The 27,617-nt window shown below is 41.1% G+C and overlaps 1 protein-coding gene across 10 annotated transcripts in view; it reads right to left on the reverse strand.

The window, feature by feature from the left end:
* Nucleotides 1-27,617, reverse strand: part of HIVEP1 (HIVEP zinc finger 1) — a 164,013-nt gene that overhangs the window by 26,251 nt on the left and 110,145 nt on the right. For all 10 annotated transcript variants that reach the window (XM_075921249.1, XM_075921248.1, XM_075921252.1 and 7 more), the window contains 2 exons: nt 8,138-14,124; nt 1,091-1,224 (listed from right to left, as the gene is read on the reverse strand). In XM_075921249.1, coding sequence (XP_075777364.1) covers nt 1,091-1,224; nt 8,138-14,124 — 6,121 coding nt within the window. The remainder of the gene's footprint in view (nt 1-1,090; nt 1,225-8,137; nt 14,125-27,617) is intronic.

Raw genomic sequence — 27,617 nt, forward strand, 5'->3', positions numbered from 1 at the left:
GCTAAAGGAAGACCATGTTGGAGACTGAGGTATATGTAATAGGAATAGCATGGGTTATGGCATTGAAAACTTCCTCACACCTCCCTGCCAATGTACTTTAATCTTAACCTAATGGGATTGCCTCCAGATATAAGTGTACTTCAGATTCCACTGTCCTTTACTACTTGGCTCCTCATCTTAGAGCGCCATCCAGGATGCCATGTCAGATGATGATTTTTTGTGAAGTATATTTTACCCATTAGGAAATGGGCAGAGAAAAGCAACATCACTTTGCCTTGGCAAATGGTAACAAATGTATGCTTACCCCTGCCCTGGACTGGATTCATATCAGCAAACTAGAAATAAATGGCTCTGGGATCTCCTGACAGATTACCTAAGTTTATGTAGTCTCTCTTCTCTTTGTCCCCCCCCCCCCATTCCCCAAACCTTTAAAAATGTCAGTGTGACTTTACTAATACAAAGTTCTGTTGTAATAAATTTCAGTGCCACACGAAAATGACTGTTAGTTTGATGAGCCATTTGCTATCAGATGCAAAATGTTACAATACTTGATTATTTTCAGTAAAATTTTCATGGTGCTTTTCCAACTAGAGCTTTCTAACCTTTTCACAGTATACGCTGCATGTAAACAGAGACTGTACTGTGGATCACTGTTCGGACCAGTCCTGATCGCTTAGACCAGCTCCTCTCTCATCCACAATCATGTAACATAACTGTGCAAGCAACAGAAATTATTTACATGGACTGGAAATATTAGGAAAATATCTATACCTATGGCCATATCTAGCTATAAAATAAGCCATTTTTAATATGATGAGTTTTGTGTTCTTTGGAAAAAATGAATCCCATTCTCTACTGTTTCTTCATATAATCTTTCTCCTATCTGTTCACCACAATGGAACATACGATTTGCCATTTCTTTAGGGAAAACCAGCAAGTATTCCACAGACTATCACTGGTCCATACACCACAGTTGGGAGCTGTTAATTGAAATACAATGAAACAGAAAAGAATAGCATACTTTCAACAAAGTCCAGAGCCAAGAAATAATTATCCCCAATAGTGTTCGGTTAAAAACATATATACTTGCCCTCCATCAAATATTTTAACTCTTCTTGGTTCGGTTTTGGTAAAGGAATTTTCTTTATCATGTTCAGTGCTTGTTTCAGAGTTTTCTTTATTGCTGAATTCACTTGGAGCCAATTTTTTTTTAAATAATGCCCGCTGAAAAAAAATAGGAAATTTATAAATTTCTGACTAGATTGGTGCTAGAAATCTTCTTTATGTTATTCAAATCAATACATTAAGAATAACAAAGTAAAAATGCCAATTATATTGACAAATAATTTTTTTAGGAGCCATACCTGTAACACTGATTTTTGTCAAAGATCTTCTTCCTGAACTTACTTTTTATTTTTTTTTTCTGCACATTAAGAGTTTACAGATCCATTGACCCTTACGGAAGTTACTCAATCATGGCAAATGGGAATGCTGTGAGTTTACATTCAAAATTGCCTCCTCATTCTGTTGTCCAGGGCTGAGTTTCAATGGGGTTACGGAACAAGCAAGAAGTTTGGGGTATACACCTAGCTAGTCCTCAGAAATCTGAAGATGCCCTCCTATGCTTCTCCAGGTCTCTGCCACTGCAACCTTGAGACCCTCTCAGGTGACTGCAACCTTGAGACCCTCTTCAGCTGTACCATGATGCTGTTGTCCTTCATAGTTTGACTAGAAGTAAGACACTTTAACCATACAAACCATTTTTTCCCCATTTTCTCCTCTGAAACAAGTGATAATGTATCAGGACTACATTTCCTGAGCATTGTATATTCTAACCACTTCTCATTAGGCATGTCACGGGATTGTGGGGGACAGCTGCAATGCTCAGATTCTAACAGGGGCACATGAACCACTAGTAATCTCATTGTCTCTACTGGTGGCTGATAGCTGGCAAAAGAGATGAAGAGGAGAGAAAGACTGAAATATACAAAGAGATTGATGAGTAATATTATTTAAAAATAAGTTTATGTTTTCACCGTAAGAATTGTTCACTTACAGTTTAGAAACTTTTGAGGCAAAGATTCCAAAACCGCTTGAGAACAGCATTCCATATTTGTTTCTTAATGTCAGAGAAAATTTAGAGAGTGTACCAGCCTTCTGACAGTGCAAAATATTTTTTAAATTTTCCTTTGAAGAAGGAAATTACGTTCTATCTTTTTTTCTAGGGAGGCTGAATTCTACTAACATTTACCAGTTGAAATCTAATCCTTCCAAGTTTAGTGTATTTATAAAATGAGGGAATGATCTAATTAGCTGACCGTTATTACAGCCATATTTATAAATGGTTCTACCCACGTAGCTGGTACACATAATACAGTTTCTAATACTAATAAGCCAATAAAATGGTAAGAGAAAAATATTAGAATCATTATTTTAAATGCTTTTTACTGGATATAAAATTGAATGCTCAAAGATTTAGGATTCACATGAAAGGCAATGTCTCAGTTATTTATTTACACTGATTGCATAATAAAACACTGAACACTAAATTTCTTTAAGGATGACAGTCATCCTGGTATGGAGAGATTGCACAAGTTCCTCTGTGCTACCTGTGACATGCTTTTGCTTATTGCATGTGTCAGAGCATGGTACAGAGAGGTGCAGTACTGGGGATAGGTCAAAGGAGAAACTGGTAGATTCATAATCTGGCAGATTCTGATACTAAAAGTCTGCACAAGTGTAGGAGACTGCAGCTGCTACTCCAGCATATAAAAGTGATACAACTCAGTGCCCTGTCTGGTACTGGTCTTTCATTCCCCATAGTCTATATACTTCTTCTACATCAAGCTCGATAATTATGTCCCACTGCATAGAGCCACAAATGTCACCTTCATGCAAAATATTATTAATGCAACACAAAGGATAAGATATGTAATACACTGGAGAGGAGATACTAGAAATTCAAGTGACTGTGCAAACTCAACTCAACCACAATGAACTACTATATTTCATATCATGTTATAACTTGCATTATGAAAAGGAATAGGCTAACATTTATGTTTAACAAGGTAAAGGGGAATAGAAAATGCAATTTATGTGCAATGTGGCCGACAGTGTGTGACCATTTTCAGCACTTAGAATTTGCTGACTTTTAAGTGCTTGATCTTTCAATCTTAATGAATTATTTTCTGTACATTTTTTAACTGTATAAAAAAAGGAAAAGAGGAAGAGAATCCAGATGAAATAGGTCTATGTAGCTTGCGATCTTGGGCCATCTGCACCAAGGTGAATTTCACCTTTAATGAATATATAAAGTATACATAATGATGATGAGATGGGATATTCTAATCCATTTGTTCAAAACTACCATCCTGCTTCCTACAGTAACATATTTTAACTGATTTTATGCTAATTTAGCACTGGCTTTAGTGTTCATAACATACAAGGTAACCCCAGTTTCTTCTACTGTTAAAGAAATGTTGTTTGAATTTCTCTCATAGAGAATTGCAAGAATCACTAGGGCTATGTCTAGACTGCTGAGTTTTTCTGGGATACCAGACGTATCCCGGAAAAGTTCTGCCATGTCCATGGAACACGTCTGCTTTTTTGGAAGTTTCAGAAAAAGCGGGCGCGTTCTTTCGACATCCCTCTATTCCTCTTGGTAGAGGAATAAGGGATGTTCCGAAAGAGGAGGTTTTTTCAAAATTTGGCCCCGTGTAGACAGACCAAATTTCGGAAAAGCCTCTTCCAAAAAACAAACAAACAAAAAAAAAAAGGCGGAAAAAGATACACAAATTGCACTTCGCAATTTGCATATCATTTTCCAATAAAACTCTGCAGTCTAGACGTAGCTTAGGTAATCAGGAAAATATGCATTTTTTAAAACAGTGTTTATGAAAAATACCAAAATGACACTCATGAAGACTCAGGACCTCGCTTTATCTGTACAAGAGGTACAGTGCAGGTAGAGGCAGTACAATCCACTCATGTGCCTCACTCCTACCCAAAAGGAGGACAGCTAGTGGTCAATGGATAATAAAAATTATACTGGGCAGTAAGAATTTCCTTGCTTCAATTAACAATGCCTGACAATCCTCTCAGTGGATTTCCCCCTTCTTTTAGGGCTGGAGACAAAAGGCCTAATTCATCTCTGTATGATTCCAGTTTTGTGCCATACTAAATCCTCCAACTTCAGTTAGTGGTATAAAACTGGAGTGAGAGTGATGAATGTACCACAGAGACCAGCATTTAACAGCTACTGCTGCATGCACACTATCCCATGGGAAAAACATCAAACTCAGAACCAAAGTCTTCCAGAGCTGTAACTTTCATGTTCTAATACTTAATCATTTCCTCTCCCCACCCCAGCATAGAACCATTTAAGGATTTTTTAAAAAAATATCTTGAGAGATATTTTATTAGTTTAATATAACACTGTTCTGATTTAACTTCTTTTGGATGGTAAACTGGATTACTGTCCCACATAATCCAAGAAAGGAAATGACCTGATTGCACATATTTTCCATTCTTCAGCCTACTGATGGCAAAAAATAATTACAGTAGAGCGTACAAGCAACACCTCAGGGAGGGAATCAAATGTTAAAAAGTGGTGCACAAAATCAGTTAATATCTAGGTGTAAGAGAGAATTACTGAGACACCACAGATAATATCAGGTGATTGAGCTTGTAATGTCTAGGGAAAAAAAATGGAGATTGGACAGAAGAGTTGCCTACTTGGTCCAAGATACTGTATTAGCTCACTGGGCCTTTAATTTATTTGAACATACTGTATTCATGTATTTTAGGAACAACAGCCCCTCATCCATTACACACATACTTGGTACATACTTTGAATCAATGGCCTATGCCCATGCTATTTCCTCTGGTCCAGTCAATGGTAAAGAACAGACAAGGGCCCTGGATTACCATATTGCCTGCATTTACTTCAATATATCTTCGTTTTCTCCTGACATCTAATGTCAAAAGAAATGCCTTTTTTAGGATTATGATATGCACAGAAAATTGGCGATATAGTAATAGCATTTTAAATATCCAGAAAAACAGCTTGAACTGGACTAGATGAAACAGCTGAGAATATACTGTAGAAAAAATCCTCTATTGGTAAGGTACATGCTAGATACATTAGGTTTCTTCAATCCTTAATTTCTATTTTCTCATCCCAAACTTTGTACAATCTGTATACATTCATCTTCACTTGATGATTTCTTGCAGCACTTCCTCCTTTTATAATTCCTGTAAATACAAGTGCTAGTCACTCAATCTGATGCCAGTCTGTAGCTGGAGAAATGGAGATTAATTTCTTTCCAGCTTCACCATAATAATAAAATCAGCATGGAGACTTGAAGAAAAGTCAGCCAGTGTTTAAATTAAGAACACAAAATATTATTCAGAATCTTGTTACTCCTTTTTTTATATTTTAATTTGAAATTATTTTCAGACAGACTTTTCTTTTCTTCTTCACACATGCAGATGGGGTTGTTTTTGTACAGGCTGCTCACAAATGTTAAACTGTTCTTTATAAAAACAAACAAACAAACTGAAATATAGTGAAAAGCCCAGGCACTACTTGGCTTTCCAAAGAAAATAGAACTGTTAAAAAAAAGAAGCAGCAAATGTAATGCCTACCTGTCATGACAGAATCCCTTTTTTGTTGTTGTTTTAATTTAGAAACATTTAAATACATCTCTACTATATGAAGGAGACATTTTGAAACAGATAAGAGTGGCAATATGAATACAAACCCAGCAGTCTGTATTGATATTCACATTTTTTGTTGTTAGCACGAAAGGTTAAATCTTCACCTTGAAATTGATGGTAAAACTTCCAGTTACTTTCTTGCCTGTAGGAGCTTAATAGAATCCTTACACAACAGCCCTTCTTGCAATTCTGAAGGTTCCCCCCCCCCCTTAGCCTAATAGTATCTCCCTCCTCTCCTCTGAATATTCTGTGCTGAAGAGAAGGTTCAGTTACAAAAGCACTAGACAGATCCCTTTGGAACTGTTCAACTACAGTGTCTGTCACTGAACCGCAATACTTCTTCCCCTCAAATGGCGGTATGCTTCCTCCACAGAAATTTCAGGCCCTGTTGACCCAGATTCAAACCCTCACATAGCCACAGCACAATGTTGTGCTGCCAAGTACACTGAAGACTGATCCAAAATAATCATTTTTAATTACTCAAATAATAATTTTGCATATTCTAGATATTCTTTACATAATTCTAGACAAACTGATCTCTTGGGCTAATTCTGAAGCCTTATAGTTACACCCAAAAAGGAAAAAAAACCTGCACACAATACACACCAGGTAAAATGGTACGGAAAACTGTACTGTACAATGCATAGTTTTCTTTATAAGAGGACAACTTAATGTGCACATTTCTACTTTTTTTTTTTTTTTTTTAAGTAATTAACCTGGGCAGGCTAGATAAACAATGACCCTAGTTGCTAATTTATAATATACAGTACTATTGATGTACCATCAATATGGAAAAATTCTTAGGATACAGAGTCTTGTTAATCTATTCTCAGATACATCAGTTACCAAAGAACACTAAATTCAGTGCAAATCAGCACACAGACATGTTGTTAGTTCTACAAACATTGAAATACATGGCCATTGCACATCTTTATAGTATATGAAAGCATTAAAAATGTTATCACCTTGCACCTTAAAGAATAGTTAATTTTTAATGATTACACCTGCTAACTTTTGAGGAAAGAAGGTAGACGAAGGGCGTGGAAATATTCTTAAAGCAAAAACCAACTGAAATTCTTTTGACACACAAAAGTGTAACTTAAATCCCCCCTGACCTCCTTCCTCCCCCACAGAAAAGATAAATTTCTATTTGTTTTCATTTGAAAAAAGTAAAAAAAAAAAGTAATTTTATATTCTGATAATGAGTATTTATCAGTAGCTTGCTGTTCTTGTATCTGAGGCAAGCAGGCAACTATATAGCTGCTTGTAATGCTGATATCCATCGTAGTTGGCCCCCAGCCTTCCAGCCCACTGCCCTGAGCCCTCTGGCCTGACTCCTCCTGCACCACTACCCCCTGGTCCTGAGTCCTCCCACTCCCAATCCCATGCCCTGAAGAACCCTTTCCAGAATTGTATATAACTCTCAGACCTCAATGCTTTTACAGTTTTGTGGTGATCACATAAATAAACACTATAAACATTAGCGCTAAGTAGATAGATAGTATACAAGATTCCTCAAGAGTTCTGACTTTTCAACCTTAAACTTCTTATTTCAGTCAGGGGCTGTTCTTCAGTTGGAAGCTATCAAATGTGCTGAATAGTTTTAGGGTTTTCTATTGAGGACCTATAAGCTACTTAAGGAGGCTAAGGTTCTTTTCCAGCTGATTCCATATCAATGGTATTATTCATAGTTTTGTGGGTCACGTATATTATTTTGAACATGTTCTTACCTCTACAGATTTAATGGGATCTTTGGAAAAACATCAATCAATAGAAAGAGTAGTAAAAATTCTTAAGAAAGCAGTAACAACATTTTAAATGACATCTTTGCAATTATTTCATCTATTCTAAACAATCAAATTGGTGGTGGTTGGGAAATAGTACATCCTCCCTCTCTCCCTCTTTCCCAGCAACCTTGTTTCAGCTAGCAATGATGTCAAAAGAGTTAGTAGCACACTCATAGCTAACGGCTTAATCTGAAAGAACTAGTTTACATCAGACAATAACGTTCACTTTATATGGTCAAATACTACCTGCAAAATTTTCCTTTACAAACAACACTGCTTTTATATGGAAGGTGTTAAAGTATTTAAATGGAAGCGATTTTTGCAATATAAAGCTAGCCAAATGGAGTTCTATCCAGAAGTCTATGTGCCAATTTTAACCTAGGAAGAAATGTTTTATGAAAAGTGAAACACCCCTAGAAAAGGGGGGTTTAAAAACTGAAATAGCATATCTTTATAGTAGTGCATCCTCGCACAACTATGACACAAACATGTCATGCATATAAATAATATTGGAAAAAAATCCACACACAATACATTATTAAAAACATAACTGCAGTATACTTTTTAAAGCAAGTACTCTATAAACAAATTCTATGCTTAGAATCAATATACATTAACTATACTTTAATTACCTTGGTTAAGCTGTTCCTCCATTTGCTTGAGTAGACCAAAACATCGGATCTGGAATTAGTTGATATTGCTTGAGTATATAGTGGTTTTTCATCTTTTTGTTTTGAATTTAGGAGGGAAAGAGCAACCTTTGTTGACAAACCAAGTGGATTGGGATTGTTGAGACTAATAGTCCAAGTAGAATATGCTGAAGTTTTTTGGTCATTCTGTAGCAAATGTAATGGCTTACTTTTTAATAGATAACACCATGAAAAATTTGTTAAAGTCTTTAGGCTTGGAAATGACAACAGTTGTGTATCCCCTGCATTTGTCACAGACAGAGTAGTTGCAGGGTTTGCTTGGCCCTGGTTATTAATTTGCGTTCCTTCCTTATTAACCCCTGGGGACTGTCTTTCCTGACTGTTACCTAAAGCCTTCCGAAGAGAATTCTCATTATTCACTGCAGAAGATTCAGCTAGCTTTCTAACCACAAAACTTGGAGGTGAAGATGCAAGATTTTCAAATTCTGAGGACTCCTTAATGGTTTCAGAAACTCCAATTTTAATACTTTCAGATGAATGGTGGTCAGTCAATAGCACATCTGGTGAACTGCTAATTTCACTGCTTTTTTCATGTTGTGGAATAAGATCAGGCTCTAGTAAGAGACCTTCAAGAGGCTCTGTCGTGCAAATCTGTCGCACCAAAACAGGTTTCTTTTGCCTATTTTGGTCAGTGGCTCGAATGTTCAATGGATACATTGATGTAGTATCTGTTATGCAAGCTGCTCCATTTTCATCTTTAACACGCTTTTGGTGTTTTTCCATGGCAATATCTAAACTATTGGCTGGTGACAGCATGCGTTTACTTGAAGCTGCTGCTTCTTGTTGGGGAAAGAGTCCAGTAACTGGAAATTTCTGAATAATATTCAAGGAACTTGACAAAGGTGAATTACTGCTTCTGATCTCAGAAAATGAATGATCAACTACAGATGCTGATTGTGGATTTGGCAAAACCCTCTGATGATCTCTGTTTAATTTTGGCAGCGGAGTTTTGCCTTCTATCGTTGGCACTGTCACATTTGTTTTACAGACAGACTGATTTACCTGATCCTGGGTCACTAAAATTTGGGGAAGAGGTGTAACAGTAGCAAACCCATAAGATGGAACATTACTATGAATACGAACAGGAACCACAAAAGGTGAAATGTGATGTATTTGACCACTCGAGTTTTCAGATATCTTATGTTTTAAGGGAGGCACTGAATACAGATTAGATATACTGTCAGCTAATTTAGTAGGTATAGCTAATGAAGTTCCACTCTGGTCCACATCAATTTGACTTTGAAGAGTGTGTGTTGGGAAAGCAGTTGTTACTGGTTTTGAAGAGTATGACTTACTTACATTCAGTGCTTTAACTGGAAGCTGATATTTGGGAGCAAAGTAATGCTCCTTTTCAATAGACTGACAAGAAAAGACATTTGTGTCTACTTGTTCGCCTGGTGTCAGTATTTTAAGAGAAGTCTGTGAATGCTGTGTTGAGGGCTGCTGTATCTGATTATGCAAAACAGGACCTAATGGTTGCTGGACAGAAGGCAGGCTAAGAGGGTTACAATTCTGAGTTACTGATTGAAACTCATGCAAAGGCTTAGAGAAAACCTGTGAGTGCTGCGAACTTGAAGGACACTCCACTAAATTTCTACTAGAGGTCTGCCGCCTATGAACTGGCACTGTGGACATGTCCGTTGTATGAGATATTTGAAATGAAGATGAAGATTTAACCTGAGGCAGAAGGTTTTCTGGAGCAATATTTAGAGATATTTGTCTAACAAGTGGCCCCCTCCTCCTTTCTAGTAGAGGCACATGTCCAGTAATTCCACAACCAGAAGACAATTTTGGAGAGGATCTCTCTCCAAGTGAGTTAGGTTTTGATGGAGACATATTTCCACAGTCAAAAGATTTACTTCTGTAATCTACAACCTCCATGGATGGTTGTGTGCAGTTAATTTGTTCTGATGCAGCACGTCTCATTTCTCTGCAAGAAGAAGCAGGCACACCGAGCATATTTGAGCCAGCAGGAATTGTAAGGAATTCTGTTGATTTATTAAGGTCTATTTTGGAAGGATTCTCAGTTTTCGAAATGTCTTCTTTATCAAATGAAGTTGAGAAACTAGAGGCGCGAGATAAACTACTCTCCCGACTTAAACTTCTAGAAAGCGTGGAGTCAAAGCTGGATTCAGCCGAAGAATGCTCAATATCAGCTAATCGGATTCTTTTCTTCTTTGGTGGAAGTTTTTCTGTTGGCAATTTTGACAGAGTTTCACTACGCTGAGGCCAATTAAACTTCTCTGTTTTTTCATGATCACTGATTTGGTTTTCCTGGTCCCTGTCTGGTTCTTCTGTAACCAGTATTTCTGGAACCTGGATGTTATGTTGACGAACTAGCTTTAATGGTTGCATTACTGTATTTCTTTCACTAGAGACTATTTGACTTTCTTGAAGTTCCACTCTGGGCACTTCTGCAGACACTGGTGGACGATGCTGGGAAGTATTCAGATGAGAATGCCTTTCCTCTTGAATTACAACTGTGTTCAAAGAATGGTGCTTCCCAGCCTTATTAACATCTTGAAAAGCAACTGGAGACACTCTTTCAAAAGATTCGGATTTCTCAAACGAACTGGGTCTGCTCAGTGAATTAGTGTGCTGTATTACTGAAATTCCAGTTCCTTGTCTTTTCAACTCTAGCTTTTCTTGTGTAATTGAACTTGCCTGCTTTTCTGTAGGTGGAGAGATCTTTTGCTCAGTGGTTTGTTCTGTGCCTCGAGCCACAAGCTGAATTTGAGATCTGTGAAGTGGAATGCTGCCATGCTGTTGTGAAACTACTATTGTTGCATTAGGTTTAGTAGATACGCTAGGAAAATCTCCTGACTTATTTTGACCCTCTGTACTCTTTGATGGTATGCCAGTATCATTTTGCTGTGGCTCATCATCATCTCCAACACTTTTCATCTTCCTTCTTTTTCTTATCTGCGGTGTCTGCTCCCAGACACCAGTTGAACTGGCAACTCTGTAGTGCAGAATTTGAGGTTGAGTAGTGCCGGGGACTATCTTATGTTCAGGCTCTCGGATAACTGCCTTGGTTTTTGGTCCATGCAACTCTGAACAATAAAATTTTTTGTGGTTTTCAAAATTTTCCAGTTTTCTATATCTATTTCTGCAAGTTTCACACTCAAACATTGTCCCTCGCCCTGCATGAGATTTCTTTACTTTTTCCAAATTTGATACTTGTGCAAGGGACTTGCTCCTTGGCAATGAGAGTTCATTAGATAAATTACATCCATGATAACTTTCTTCTACAGATCGGGCTGACACAAGAGCGCGGCTTTCGCTAGTTGAAGAGTCTTCTATTGCAGTCTGTCTAACAAGGGTGCGAGTATGTCCACCTTGGTGCAGTGGGGCAACAGGTCCTGATATAAAGACATCATCATACAAAGAGCCAATTTTATCATCAAATGACTGACTTCCTCGAATTGGATGAGGAGGTGGTATTACATTTGCAGGTACAGCTGAATAGCTGGTCGTAGGCATAGAATTACTTCTGGTGATAGGTAAACAATCAAGGGATGGTACAGACAGGAGAAAAACTTGCTTTGATTTCTCAGTTGGTGTGAAAGGAGACTTTGGTATGTCAGAGCTTGAACTAGTTCTTCTTCCTATTGGTTTTAAATCAAACTGGAAGGAGTCTTTAAATATGTACGATTTTGGTGAGTCTATACTGCCTCTTCTTGAAAGAGATGTTCTTCTAGGTTTCACGCTATCTAGCTGTTTGTCATCCACTACAGCTTCATTATCTGATATTAACTTTGAGATGCGTTCCTCAAGTGTTTTGGTTGCCATTGGTGGCCGCATTTGACCAGAGAGAAGTAAATGTTTTTCAGCACAAGCTGTTTGTACAACAGATGCCACTGTGGCACTTACTCGTGGCATGGAGGGCAAATTTTTATTTGGGTCTTTTTCAGAGATGGGCAATCCCCTGACAAATGGAGTTGGAGGACTCATTATTTGATCTGCACTCTCAGAACGTGAAAAGTAACCCGAATCGGTGCTACCTAAACTCCTAGGGCTCAAAAGACATTTTCCTTGTTCCTGGGAACAGTCAGTTGCTTGTTGTCTTTGTAGCTGTGCATGCACTGTTCCTACAGCAGACCCAGGCTGTTCTTCTAACGGACCCATTTCTATTTTCTGGTGGTGCTTAACATCTGTCTCCTTCAAAGAGGCCATGGGTGTAACATTTGATTTCGTATTTGTAATTTTAAAATCTCCTTGTCTCTGTGCTGCAGCAAGCTCAACTGTGGAGTCTGTTACTTTGGGACTATCAGCCCTTAAAGGAGACACATTCACAGGATGAACTACTACTTTAGGTAAAGCTGCCTTAATTCGTGGCTCTGTATCCTGCAATGAAGAGTCATCTATTATACAGTTTGGATTGCTTAGTGGAATGGGGCTACCTTTCCGTAACATTTCAGAATTTGAAATGATTTTCACTATTTGTGCAGGCTCCAGTTCTAAGGATCCATGATCATCTTGTCTTTCATCAGCAGTGCCTTCATCTTCACTCTCACAACTTTCCTCCACATCTGAATGAATACTAAGAGCTTTGTCTGATTCATGGGATAGGAACAGACTGCCAGAGTCCGGCTGTAGGACAAGTCCAAGTTTGATTGCATGTGCATGAGATTTTTTGTGCTTGTACAGATTACTTTTGGTTTTAAATGAAAATCCACACGTCACACACGGATACGGTCGCTCTCCTGTATGGGATCGGATATGCTTTTGGAGAACACTAGGCTTGGCACAAGCCCTATTACAATACTCACAAACATATTTTCCTAGCTTTTTAGGTTTCTGGTCTTTCAGAAGACTACATATTTGTTCTACACCATGGTTGACAACTGATGCTATTTGGGCTGAATTATACAAGGGAGCTACAGGTAAGTGTGTTGAATGAGATGGATTAATTGACAAAGATGAAGATGAACTAGTTACTAGCTGGTTTTGAGGAAAAACCTGAGTAACAGTTGAAGAAGGGGAGTGTACTACAGAAGAGGTTACTGCTATACTGTATATCTGAGGGACTTTGGGGTTACCTTGACCTTGCTGATGTACCAGTGATCTAGTAAAACCTGAACACACAACAAACTGTTGATTTTGCTGTCCAGTATTAGCTATAAATTGTTCTTGTGAATGAGAAATTGCCTTGGTCTGTGCTTGTTCACTCTTCCCTGATGTTACTGCATGCACATTATGTGACGTACAAGGGTAGTAGTGTGATCCAGCTACAAACTCTTGCTGTGACAAAGCAAAATGATTTTGGACACTCATTGTATTGGATGTGAGACTTGAAGAGGTGCTTGTAGTTTTACTTGGTCTCACTTTTTCTATTTGCATCCCACAAGGAGCGCACTCTTGTGCTAAGGTGTTCAGTTCAGGTTCCATAGCTTTTAATAAGACGTCAAATGCCGTACTTCTACATGAGGATGAAGTACTACCATCAACAAAAGTAATACATTCATTGTTGTCAGTCTTTGATTTACTTGACAAGGAGTTAGAGAGAGGCTTCCTCTCTGGCAAGTTTAATTGGCTTGTATCACAGTCTTCTGCTGTCCATTTATTCAAATCCAAAGACTTATGTAACAATGAAAGCTTTGTCTGCATCGATGTCTCTGATTTGAATGTTTCATTAGTTACCTTGCTACTAAGCATTTCTCCATTTTGTTTCAAACATTGTTTTCCATTTTGTATAGGTAACTGATTCTTTGCCTGTAGATGTTCTGAAGCATCAGGAAGAATTTTAGATGATAAAGATTCCTCTACATTTTGATGATGCTTGGCCTGAGGGGGGTTTCTCAAAGGCGATTTTGGTATCTTTTTCAGATGGTTTTCAGTTACAATCTTCTTCCGTTTCACGCCTTTAACTGTATCTAAGGTTCCTCTGCTGCCAGCTTCTGTGATATCTGTTAAAACAGAAAAAGAAATGGTAAATTCATCACTATATGAATTATTACAACGCAAATACATAACAATGTAATAACCTACTATCATTTTAACAAATCTAGTAAAACATTTCAATATATTCTAGCATTTTGCTGCAAACTGAAATACTATTGAGTAATTTGTAGTGGAATGAAAAACTAACAAGTCTGTTTTTGAGAGTCACCTCCAATACAGTTCTCATCCTGAACCTAAAATGGACTATCTAGCAGAGTAGGGCTGGAGCGGATTCCCTCCAGAATCTCTCATTTTTAGGGACCTGAACATGCTAAAACCTATGCCTGTTGTCCTGAGAAGCAAGAACTGGATTTTGAATCTCTGACTTGTGTTACTAACATGTCTAAAACCAGCCCCATGTTTCTCACTGTTAACCTTTTGTCTTCTTAGCTGCAAGACCTCTCTCAGCTTCTAATGAGAAGCGTAACTGGACACTGCTGTTTTTGCCACCACATCACTCAACTTTGCTCATTGGAAATTTATGGTTGTGTGTTTAAGACACAGTTATAGGGACTCATAAAATCCAGGTTCAGTTTCTGGTTCTGCCAGACTTCTTGTGTGGCCTCGAGCAAGTCACTATGAGTATATCTACAGTACGTCAGGGACTGAGCCTCCTAGTCCAAGTCCACTTGTGCCAACAGGGCTTATGCTAGTGTGCTGAAAAGTCAAAGAGATGTTGCAGCTCAGACTGGAGCTTGCAGGAGGGGGCTCTAAAGAGTTATTTTTAGCTGCTGAGATCAAGTCCTGCTAGCACAAGTCTGCAAACATGAGCTGAGAGGCTTGCTTGCAGATGAAGAGCAGACATACCCTTCACAAGAAATCTTGGCCCCATCTAAGTCAATGGTAAAATTCCTGTTCAGCTAAATGGAGGTGGATTTCACACCTAATCTGTGCCTTGGTTCCCAGTTGTAAAACGGGTATTTTCCAAATATTTCCTGCTTCATTAGGGATGTTTTAAAGATAAATTAATGTGAAAGATATGCTTAGATTCTACTGTGATATGGCATAGGAGTAGATCTAAATGGCAAGAAGGTGAAAACACTGTTTGATATATAGGGAAATTTCCTGAAATAGCCTGTACTATGTGTATTATGTTTATGTCTTATTTTGGGCCAGGATTGTATGTAATCTCTGTGGGGGAAACGTGACAGATGTAAGAGCTGGGAATTCTAAACAGGGATGTACTAGTGTAGTCCGCTAAACAATTTTGCTACCAACTACATGCATTCCCCCTTCCCCACGGCTCTGCCAATAAATTGTTTAGAGGGCTGCCCAGCAGCCTGGCTCAGTCCCCGCTCACCCTGGGTTCTGGGAGCCACCTCTGCTGTGACTCTCTAGTAAAAATATTTTAGGAGCCAGCAGGCAGGCAACCCAGCTCAGTCCCGGCTTGCACCGGGTCCCAGGGACTACCTCCTTCTGCAGCTCTGCAATAATACTTCCCTGCGCAAGCTGGGACTGAGCTGGGCTGCCTGCTCCCTGGCTTCTAAAATACTTTTATTGCAGAGCTGCAGTGGGGTTAACTCCCAGAACCAGGCACGAGCCGGAACTGAGTGGTTACAGTGCTTGTCCTTATCAATTAGTAGTATAGTCGACAAAATGAGTCGACTATATGATTAACAAATTACATGCTTAATATCCCTAGTTCTAAAGACTACAGATTGAACCTCTCTAGTCTGGCACCTTTGGGACCTGACTAGTGACAAACCAAAGAATTTGCCAAACCACAGAAGGTCAACATTGTCTAGTAGTATTAACAATACTTCCACTGATTACTGGGCTCTTGGAAAACATGTAGGGGTAAATTAGAGCTAAATAACAGCTGAACACTGAAAGCCAGGATTAGTGGCTGCAAACAAACTTTATGGGACCACAGGAAATTTGGTTACACCCATGATAAGTGGACACCGGGCTAACTAAAATCATGCCAGACCATGGATGTTGTCAGTCCAGAGAATGCTGGATGAGAGAGGTTCAACCTATACATTGAAAATGTTCCAGACAAGTATGGACTTTTGGGTAAGTGTTAAGTTGATATTTTGGGGAATTTTTAGGGACTGGAGAACATAAAAGTCCCCAACTCTGGCTATGCAAACCCCCCACCTTCTTTTAAAGCTATACCCTGAGGAGAGAGTTCCTTGTCCGTTGATTACTTGTTACAGAAGGCAAGATAAAAGGCCCAGCCTAGATCTGTCCAGACTTTTTTCTAGAGAGAAAACAACTGTGAACTTGTAACCACAGGGGAAAACCTAATTGTGGGTTTTGAATGACTAAAACCTACCACAGCCCTTAGTTGGCATTGAAAGTGAACTCTGGTAAGATTTTTAGCATGTGTATCGCAACTGTTATTGGTATGTGTTTTCTCTGCAATGGATTTATCTCAAGGATAAAAGTGCTTACTTAGAAGCATTGTGTGATAATTTACAACTATGGGCAATACACTGGTCATGGCCCTTTGGGGAGAAAGCAAAGCACAGATGCTGGCCTTTTTTTGATAGTTTGCATGCTGAGGCTATATCTGAGTGAGTAAGGCAGGGAGTTGTGCAGCCTTAAAATCCCATTGGTAGGGAGTCAGAAGTGAGTCTCTGCACAAGAGAACATAAGAACAGCCATACTGGGTCAGACCTGGTGTGACTGCCCAGTGGTGCTGCGGGCCCAGCCCTGGTGGGGCAAGGGTGTGGGAGAGGGGTGCAGGAGCGCGGGAGCAGCAAAGTCCATCCCGCAGCGGCCACTCTGCCAAGCTACTTGGGCCCCCCACTGGGGAGGAGATGCAGGCAGCAGCAGCTGGGGGCGGGGGCAGAGGCAGGGGAAGGGCCAGAGCCCCTTGTCTATCTCCAGAAATACCAGCTAGGGAGCCAAGACAGCACGAACCCACTCAGCAAGCTTTGGGAATGAGGAGGGGCGGAGCCTTGGTAGCCTTTGGAAATGAGGGAGAGTGGGGCCGCATGCAGGTCAGAGGATATTTGGAACCTGGCTGCACAGAGAAGGTGAAAGTGCGGGGTAGGGTTGTTACAACCCCAGCACAGGCATGCATGCCCCTGCTGTGTTTGGTGGTCTCTGCACCCTGACCCCACTCACTCAAGCCGTGGGGAAGCAGCAAATCTATGCCTGCCTTAGGTGCCCTAGGGGAGTTTTAAACATGTCTTCAGCAGAGCAGGCACAGGGTATGAGAAACAAGCACCCCCAATTTGTGCCCATTTATTCATTGGTATGTGTAGCATTGGCATGTGCAGGGGGATGTCCGCTGGCAGCACGATGCAGTCCCAATCTGTTCAGTCTCTCTCCACACATAACCTTACTGGGTCTCTAATCATTTTCACTGCCTAACTTGCAAATCTCTCTGGGTATGTCTACACTACCCCGCTAGTTTGAACTAGCGGGATAATGTAGGCATACCGCACTTGCAAATGAAGCCCGGGATTTGAATTTCCCGGGCTTCATTTGCATAAGCCGGGTGCCACCATTTTTAAATCCCGGCTGGTTCGAACCCCGTGCCGCGTGTAGCCGCGTGGCATGGGGTTCGAACCAGCCGGGATTTAAAAATGGTGGCGCCCAGCTTATGCAAATGAAGCCGGGAAATTCAAATCCCGGGCTTCATTTGCAAGTGTGGTATGCCTACATTATCCCGCTAGTTCGAACTAGCGGGGTAGTGTAGACATACCCTCTGTGTCTGTTACAACTTTTTGGTGGTAGGCTGACCAAAGTGAACACAGCCAACACTGCAGGTGAGGGCAAACTCCACCATAGTTAACTCAAGTGATTAATGCAAAACAAATCAGCTAGATTTGAAAACGCAGCGGTAGGTGGTGCCTGAGCTATGGTGCAGGGAGCCACGTGAAAACTAGTAAGTGGCCCCTACCGCTCTAAGCCAAGACCCCGCACCTCCAGCCAACTCACCCAGTGCCCTGCCGAGATCCCACACCCCAACCTACTCACAAACCTCCCTGCTGAGACCCCACGCCCCCAGCCTTCTGTCTCATACCCCCCCCCCCCCCAAGCTGAGACCCCACATCACCACCTCAAGCAGCACCATTGCTAGTTATCACAGCAAAAACTAAGAATTGTACACGGATGCTTCCTCGCCCTTGCAAACATTTACAAATAATCTAGTAGGTCACTGACAGAAGATTTTCAAACTGCCTGCTAATGCTCAAAGAGGGAGGCAGATGCCCCCCAAAAGGCCAATAAATGGTAGGTGGACGGGTAATACTGCGGACTTGTGTACACATGGAGTTATTCAGGAACAGCTATTCTTGAACATCATCATCCACAGGCACTTTTCTGAAATAAGTGTCCATCCATACCTTTTCTTTATCTAAACAGGATCATACCACTCTTAGTATTCCTGGGGAATTCTGTGCCAAAAATTTTAACATTCTGCACTAAAAATTTCCGCGCACAACATTTTAAAAGGAGCACTTTATTGTCTTTAAGTCATTGCAGAGAAACTAAATGAATTATTTGCTTCAGTCTTCACAGCTGAGGATGTTAGGGAGATTCCCAAACCTGACCCATCCTTCGTAGGTGACAAATCTGAGGACTTGTCACAGATTAAAGTGTCATTAGAGGAGGTTTTGGAATTAATTGATAAACTTAACAGTAACAAATCACTGAGACCAGATGGCATTCACCCAAGAGTTCTGAAAGAACTCAAATGTGAAATTGCGGAACTATTAACAATGGGTTTCTAACCTATCCTTTAAATCGGCTTCTGTATCCAATGACTGGAAGATAGCTAATGTAACACCAATATTTAAAAAGGGCTCTAGAGGCGAGCCCAGCAATTACAGACTGGTAAGTCTAATGTCAGTACCAGGCAAATTAGTTGAAACAATAGTAAAGAATAAAATGGTCAGAAGCATAGATGAACATAATTTGTTGGGCAAAAGTCAACATGGTTTCTGTAAAGGGAAATCATATCTTACTAATCTATTAGAGTTCTTTGAAGTGGTCAACAAACATTTGGACAAGGGGGATCCAGTACAAGAAAATCTTTGACAAGGTCCCTCACCAAAGGCTCTTACGTAAATTAAGTTGTCATGGGATAAGAGAGAACTGGTTAAAAGACAGGAAACAAAGGGTAGGAATAAATGGTAAATTTTCAGAATGGAGAGGGGTAACTAGTGGTATTCCCCAAGGGTCAGTCCTAGGACCAATCCTATTCAACTTATTCATAATGATCTGGAGAAAGGGGTAAACAGTGAGGTGGCAAAGTTTGCAGACGATACTAAACTGCTCAAGGTAGTTAAGACCAAAGCAGACTGTGAAGAACTTAAAAAAGATCTCGGCAAACTAAGTGACTGGGCAACAAAATGGCAAATGAAATTTAATGTGGATAAATGTAAAGTAATGCACATTGGGAAAAATAACCCTAACTATCCATATAATATGATGGGAACTAATTTAGCTATAACTAATCAGGAAAGAGCTCTTGGAGTCATCGTGGATAGCTCTCTGAAGACGTCTACACAGTGTGCAGCGGCAGTCAAAAAAGCAAACAGGATGTTAGGAATCATTAAAAAAGGGATAGAGAATAAGACGAAGAATATCCTATTGACCTTATATAAATCCATAGTATGCCCACATCTGGAATACTGCGTACAGATGTGGTCTCCTCATCTCAAAAAAATATACTGGCATTAGAAAAGGTTCAGAGAAGGGCAACTAAAATGATTAGGGGTTTGGAATGGGTCCCAAATGATGAGAGATTAAAGAGACTGGGACTTTTCACCTTGGAAAAGAAGAGACTAAGGGGGGAAATGATAGAGGTATATAAAATCATGAGTGGTGTGGAGAAAGCGAATAAGGAAAAGTATTTACCATATCTTCCGGCATATAAGACGACTTTTTATGCTAAAAAACATCCCCCAAAAATCGGGGGTCGTCTTATACGCCGGGTATACAGGCAGTCCCCGACTTACAGGTACGAACAGGGCTTTTCTCGCCCCGGAGGACACAGACTGCGGGACCTCGCGGTCCCGCCGCCCGTGTACTCCGGGGCGAGAAAAGCTGCTCCGCGTCTCCCTGGTCTGCAGACCAGGAAGCCGCGGAGCAAAGCCGCGGAGGGGCTCTGGCAGCGGGGCAGCCCAGGAGCGCCTGGGATGCCCCGCTGCTGGCTTCCCCCGAGGCTTTGCAAAGCCGCGGAGGGGCTCGGGCAGCGGGGCAGCCCAGACGTGCCGCGGCTGTCCCGCTGCCGGCGTCCTCAGAGGCTTTGCTCCCGGTGTCCCTGGTCTGCTGGAGACAGGACACTGGGCTAGATGGACCTTTGGTCTGACCCAGTATAGCCATTCTTATGTTAAAATTCTGTAAACTTCTTCATATCTAGACAATCTTTCTATTAAGCCGTCACCATTCTTGTCTGTCTGTCATGGGATTTTCAACTTGCCCCTCCTGTGGAATCGCCAATGCGGACGCCCCTGTCAGCTCCTGTAGGCATGCTCTGTGAGTGGTCTGCCGCCTGCTTCCCACTGTGGCTGATGCAGCAGGCCGCCCCCGCCAGCTCTGGCTCTCTGCTCCCCCCCGGCAGGCCACCCCTGCTAGCTCCTGCAGGCAGCCCACCCAAGACCAAGGGGGGGCATTAGCCCCAGAACCTGGAGTTTGGGGGAGGGCAGCATCCCCACTGTGTGTGCGAGGGAGGGGAGCCAGCAATCCCAGACTGTGTGTAGAGGGGAGACAGTAGTTCCAGAGCTGGGGAGCAGCAGCCACAGAATGGGGGAGCAGCAGCCCCGGGGGGAGGGTGAGACAGAGCTGCCCCAGAGCTGGGGGGGAGAGGGAGAGGAAGGGATCTGCAGCCTGAAAGCTGGGAGAACAGCACCTCTGGAGCCAGAGGGAAAATAGTCCCTGAACAGGTTGGGCAGCTCCAGAACCATTGTGAGAGCAGCTCCAGAACCGGGGGACACCCCAGAATTGGGAGACAGCAGCTCCAGAGCTCAAGTGGCAGTAGCTCCAGAGCTTGGCAGACAGCAGCCCAGAATCAGGGTAACAGCAACCCAAGAGCCAGAGAGGGGGGAACAGCTGCCCCAGGACTGCCCTGTGAAGACAAGCGCTGTTTTTGGCCAATTTTTTAAAATTCTGTGTCAGATCAAACCCAGCCACTGTTTTTCTCTGATTTTTTTTTTAGTGGAAACACAATACATTTAAGACCAAAAAGACAGACAGACAGACAGACAGACAGACACACACACACACACTTTTTAAAAAAGACAATCTTTCTAAAAGTGTACCAAAAGAGTAAAAATAAAGTTTTCAGCAACCAATTTAGGAGAAAGATTGGATGGCTAACAGTTTGCAACTACCTTGAACTGTATTTAGCCATCCAATCTTTCTCCTAAATTGGTAGCTGAAAACTTTATTTTTACTCTTTTGGTGCGCTTTTAGAAATACTGTCTTTAAAAAATATATATATTATTGCTTAATATAATCATACAGTTTCAGTTATTTTGGTAGTTTTATTAAAGCCTCTCTGCCTAATAATAACACAGCTAATATTGACCCTCTACTTTCAGTTATAAGTCAACAAACATATGCAGCCATATGCTCAATGTTACTCCATTGGCAACTCAAGAGCAAATGAGGGCTGGGGACTCTAACGACAATTCATATTGACTATTGAACATCTCCAGAAAGGTCAGTAGCAAATAGTTAATGGACCACATTTGGACAGGACATATTTTCAGTCCGAAAATTTAGACCAGTTCTAATCACTCAGGGTGCATTTAAACAGCAAGGCATAACTTGAAATAAGCTACACAAACTGAGTTATGTCGATTGTATAGCTTATTTCGAAATTGGGAGTGTCTACACGGCACATATTTCGAAATAGAGCACTCTTCCTCCAACTTCCCTTACTCCTCGTACAATGACGTTTACAGGAGTCGGAGTAAGAAGTCCTCCAGCTTGACAGTATTTCAATATTATTTCAAAATAACCGCCTGCTGTGTAGATGTAGACCAAATTATTTTGAAATAACACTCGTTATTTTGAAATAATGTTGCTGAGTAGACGTACCCTAAATAACCGTATGCATTTCTATAAGGCCACACTGTCCTTTACAATAAGGCTCCTTTGCACCCCTCCGGCAATGTAAAGAAACCTTAAAATGTGTATACTTGTTTTATACTCCTGGGAGAATTCACTAAGGACAATGGGAACAAGTCGCTAAACAGGCAGATGTCTACATTCTGAGGTACACAAATGCCTTTCATGCCATTTGTCTTTTCTTGCTAGATTCTTCACAATTTCAAGACCTTACCAGCTCACAAGGACTACATAAACAGGGACATCGGCAAGGCAGCACAACATGCACAAGCATATCTGCCATCACAGCAAACCAAATATCCTCAGCCTGGGGTTGGTGGGACACAAAATACTGTTGCAGGTTTAACTCTGCAGCACAGCTTTAGTTTTGAAGGAGTTATTTCTTGTTTATGATCAGAAAGTTTTTTTTATTCTGGACATCTGGGGCATGGAAAAAATATAATAGGAGCATCCTAAAATCTCTTTTGTTGAACTGTTACTCAAAAACAGCAAAAAGTCAAAATACTGTTATTCTAACATCATATGAATGTGATAAAGTTTTCGTAAAAGTTTCAGAGGATGAAATGTTAATTTTACAACTGTAAATCTGTTTCTCTCTCAAATTGTCATAATACCAGCCCTTGCTTCGTCTAGCACCAGCAATGAATTTGTTTACACAGTGCATTTACTAAATAAACAATAAAATAAAATAGATTTTCCTCCAAAATAGAAGCAGCAGATATAGACACAGCCTTATGGTCAAAGCAGATTTGGGAGCTAGCAACTCTTGAGTTTGAATCCCAATGTGGCAAACAAATTCACCAGCTGCTGCGCAACATTTTGGCTAGGTACAAAGTTACACATTTTTTTCACCTCTGGTCCTGCTGGTTGCCCCATTGCCTTGTGACGTGGCCCTCCAGCGGGGTCACCTTTACTCTCAGCCTGTTTGGGATAAACCAGAGTTTTCATCCAATAGTCCCTGCATTTTACACCAAATCAACAGCCCTAGCCCAGCCCCAGGCCTAGTCAGTCCATCTCTTATATTGGGGAGCTTCCCTCCTTCTATTCTAGGTCCCCGCCCATGGACTCTTGTAGCAACTAGCTAAAGTCTGTATGGTCAGATCTCTTGCATATTCCCCAGGATCAGACTCCTAATCCCAGTTTTCATGGCATCAAAGAGAAGGATACTAAATTAATAGAAATAAAGAGCAGCACCAGCTTCTCTGTTCTCTCTTGATCCACCAGCCACCTGTCCTATCACTTGGCTTACCACAGTATCTTGGCTCTCTGCTCTGCTCCTTTCTGGAAGCGGAAGATGAGAGGCCTATCCACTTCCCCAGGCTATGGCTTTCTGCACTGAGTGTCTCCCTTTAACGTGCCTGCTCCAATAGCGGCATACCTTGGAAATGCTGCAGGGTGGGGTGGGGCTGCCTGATCCCAATGATGCTGTTTAACCTGTTTTTATCTGGAATAGGGCTTGTACCTCCTCACACCCAGCTCTAGTAATGCTTCTTATCTGTGTCCTTGGGAAATTCACCACCTTCTTGTTTCTCCCCTGCCCCATTTGTAAAATGGGAATATTGAGCAAGGAGCAAGGCCTAATCCTACTCTCACTGAAGTCAATAGTGATTTTCTCCTTTATTTCAATGGGAGCAGGAATAAGCTTATAAAGAGCTTTGAAAATGAAAAGGATGCCCGTAAGTCTCACTAATTAGCAGCAGCAGCTGGTCATCTAACAAGTCTGCTGCTCACTCCATTTTCAATTACGCAGAATCATAGGCCTTGTCTACACTTGCAGCCACACATAGGGTACATGTAGCTACTTGGCAGGATGAAAGGCAGGCTGTATCTAAGCTCACTATGGTGCAAAGGTGAGCAGGGAAGAGGTAGTGGGTAAAAACTCCAGCAATGGGTTATTACCAATGTGCCCTCTAATCTTTTCCATTCATGTGCTTAATACATTTGCATGTGCATCGAGGCACGTGTGAATGTGCACTACCAGGAGAAACAAACCTAATCAGCCGGATGGCATTTGAATCTCTTCTGGACGGCCACATATTCGCACAGCTTACAGAGAACACTGGTGTCATGATCATGAGGGATGGCCAGCAGCCTGGGGACTAAGGGGTTAACTATATCCTTATACCTGACCAGGTAACAGGCAGCCAGTAGAAATGTACGTAGGAATTTCAAACTGGGACAAAGGAATTTTTGGTTTTTCCCTCCTTTGTCTCTGGGCAGTTTCTCTCTAGATACTGAGGGGGAGAGACATCATGTGTCTCTCCAAGAAAACTTTTCACTATCTGTAAGTAGGGCAAAGTTTAGATAAATCCATTAGGTTTTAATGTTTTATGGTTTGGGAATGGGAATCTGATGTCTGTGCATTTAGAAATGGGTTTTTCTCTCCTTTGTAACTAAGCTTTTGGCCCATGAGAGTCCCCCATGAGTATACTAATTGGTGACTTTTCCATCTAGTCATTATGCTTGTAACAGGAGTATTGTGGTGATAATAAAAGTTCTCTCTCTCTCTCTTTTTTATTATTAACCTGGTATTGGTTAATTGTTTTGTGTCCTGGTTTTACTTTAGGGCTGAGATTTCCCAAGTGATCTCTTCCCTGGTTTTCTTACCATTACTTGGGTGGTGGCAGTAGATTTTTATCCCCAAAACCTAGGTGTTTAAGATTTTGGGGTGAAGCTTTATACCAAAGCCTGGAAAGATAAGATTTGGAGATACTTTTGCAAGCCCCCACTTCTGCATTCAGCGTGCCAGAGTCAGGATTTAGCCTAGACATGGTGGCAGAGCGGTGGGATGATTTTGAGAACCCAGCATTTTAAAATCTTTTGAGTTGCAAGCTTTGCAGGTTTTTTCCCCTCTTGTTTTCTGTGCTGCCTTGGGGAGCGGCAGACAGAAGGTTACCCTTAAGCCACACACAGACTATCCTACCCAAACAATTAATTTTGTTCTAGCTTTTGGGACGAATGGATAGCTAGGGTAGTTTGAGACATGATGTCTGTCCCCTTCAGTATCTGGAGAGAAACTGCCCAGAAACAAAGGCAGAGAAACAAAAAATTGCTTTGTCCCAGTTTGAAATTCCTGCCTACATTTCTATTGTGTGTCTGCTACCTGGTTAGGTATAGGGACATAGTTAACCCCTTAGTCCCCAACCTGCTGGCCATCCCTCATGATCATGTCAACTGGTCACTACACTGCTAAATACAGCACTGTATATAGGAGCCATGGCTTGGGTGTACACAAAGTCAGAAGAGGCATATATACCTGATGATGCTCTAATCAATGCTGCACCATCAATGCTGCTATTTACGCTCATGCTAGATGGGCATACAATATCTGTACTTGACCTGCTGCTGTAAGCGTAGACCTACCCAAACATTTTCATGCCAGAAGAGACCGTTATAATCTTATAGTCTGGCAGCAACCTACATAATACGATAATGCCTGCATCAAGCCTATGACTCCTATTTGTGGTACAGCTTATATCTTAGAAAAATATACCATACAGATGTAGTCTGATGTACCAAGAATCCCTTAACAGCCACTTGTGACTATTAATTACACACAAGAACAAAGCCTTTATGAAATCACACAAAGAAAACATATTACACAATTACACAAATCATTAGGTTGCCTGTTAAAAGCATTTCGAAATTTAAAAGAAGGCAGTTCTGTTGTAAGCATACAAAATAAACAGGTTAATTTAAGGCTTAAAAAAAATCCCCATTGCCAAATGAGAGCTTTTCATGGTGAAAGTGGGAAATAAAACTTCAATTAAGCTTTCATTTACAATAAATAAGTTTTTACTCTTTATAGTTTTGAAGCTCCTTACAAATAGGAAATGAACGCAATGAAGGCATAGATCCAGTGAGTAGGCCATCTTCCAGAGGCAATGGCATAGTCTCCAGCAAGTATAAGATAGAAAGAAGGCACTTTTGTTTAAAACTACCATCAAACTATCCAAAACAACTGAGGAGTCCAAAAAAACTACAAAAACTCAGGGCAAACAGCCTCTGTGTAGAGTCAGGTCATATAATGGTAGATCATGAAAATGATTTCAACTGCCTATCATCATCATATTCATTTTCCCAAATTTTTATCTTAAGCCTTCTTTGTGTCATCCTAGGTCTCTGTTTTTCCTCAGGCACTGGGCATATACAGGCCTGCTGACGAGGGTGGGGAGAAGATGACAGTTGCTCTGGGGCCCAGCAATTCAAAAGAGCTACCGCAGAGGCAAGGTGGCGGGAGCCCTGGGCCCTTTAAAATCACCACCAAAGCTCTGCACAGAACGCTCTGGGCAGCTTTCAGGGCTGGCTGGGGAGGCCCCACGCCATGCTCCGTGCAGCGCTCTGATGTCGATTCAAAGAACTCTGGACATTGCTTCTCCTGCAGCAGTGACTGGAAGCCCCAGGCCCTTTTGAATTGCTGAGCCCTGGGGCTATTGCCCTCTTTGCTCCCTTGGTAGCCTCTCAGCCCTACCCTTTCACCCATGGTCCTGCCCCTTCTAGGGCCATGGAGTTGCCTCTCCCCCACTATACCCAGGGGCCTGAGATGTCTGTCAGCCCCTCCCCCCCCCCCCCCCCCGGCATATCACACTATGAATGAGGAGGAAACAATGCTATTAATGGCACTCTGAGCACCTTTCTGTAATTTCACCAGTGATCTTACACATGAACTGTACAAGAGAGTTGATGAGATTGGGGACTGTAGGATTTACCAGATTAAAGTCCTTATTGAACACCATACTAGCTATTTAAATATGGCAAGTTCTTCTTCTCATGTCCCCATTATGACAGGATTTGTTTTTCTTTTAAACATGCTTTCTCTGGGGAAAGCAAAATCAAACTACACACATTTCAAAGGATACTTGGCCAGAATGAGGCAAACTCTATAGTATACTGTACATTAATTTCTCAAGTTTTGTTAGACCTGACTGAACACTCTATGCAAATATTCCTAATGCAGACATTTCTAATGTACCTTAATTCACAATTTTGCTGTTAGAGCCAATTCATCTCTTAATGCATACAGGGAAATGAAATAAAATTGGAGCATTAAGAATTTTAGCCACTAACTTTTCAGGGCCTATTTCTCAATGTTCAAAATTCATTCACTGCAGAGCTAGCTAAGCTTAATACGTATGGGTGGATATGCTGACAGTATCTGTATTTATTATATGCTTTCTTGCTAGTGATTAGCAACAATACTTTGTACTATTTTAGCACTTTTGTTTTAAGGATTTGAAAGCACTTACTGAAGTTAATGAATTAAGGCTCTCAGTATCCTGTGAGACAGGTATTACTATTTCTATTGTACAGGTGGAGATAAAGCAGTAAAGTGACTTGTCCTAAGAGAGACAGCCTGACTGTGATGAACCTGTATTATTAGACCCTGACAAAGTCCTAGTTACAACAGCAAGCTTCCTTTCCTAAG

This window comes from Pelodiscus sinensis, chromosome 2, assembly GCF_049634645.1.
Source record: "Pelodiscus sinensis isolate JC-2024 chromosome 2, ASM4963464v1, whole genome shotgun sequence".
In the NCBI taxonomy this organism is placed as follows: domain Eukaryota; kingdom Metazoa; phylum Chordata; order Testudines; family Trionychidae; genus Pelodiscus; species Pelodiscus sinensis.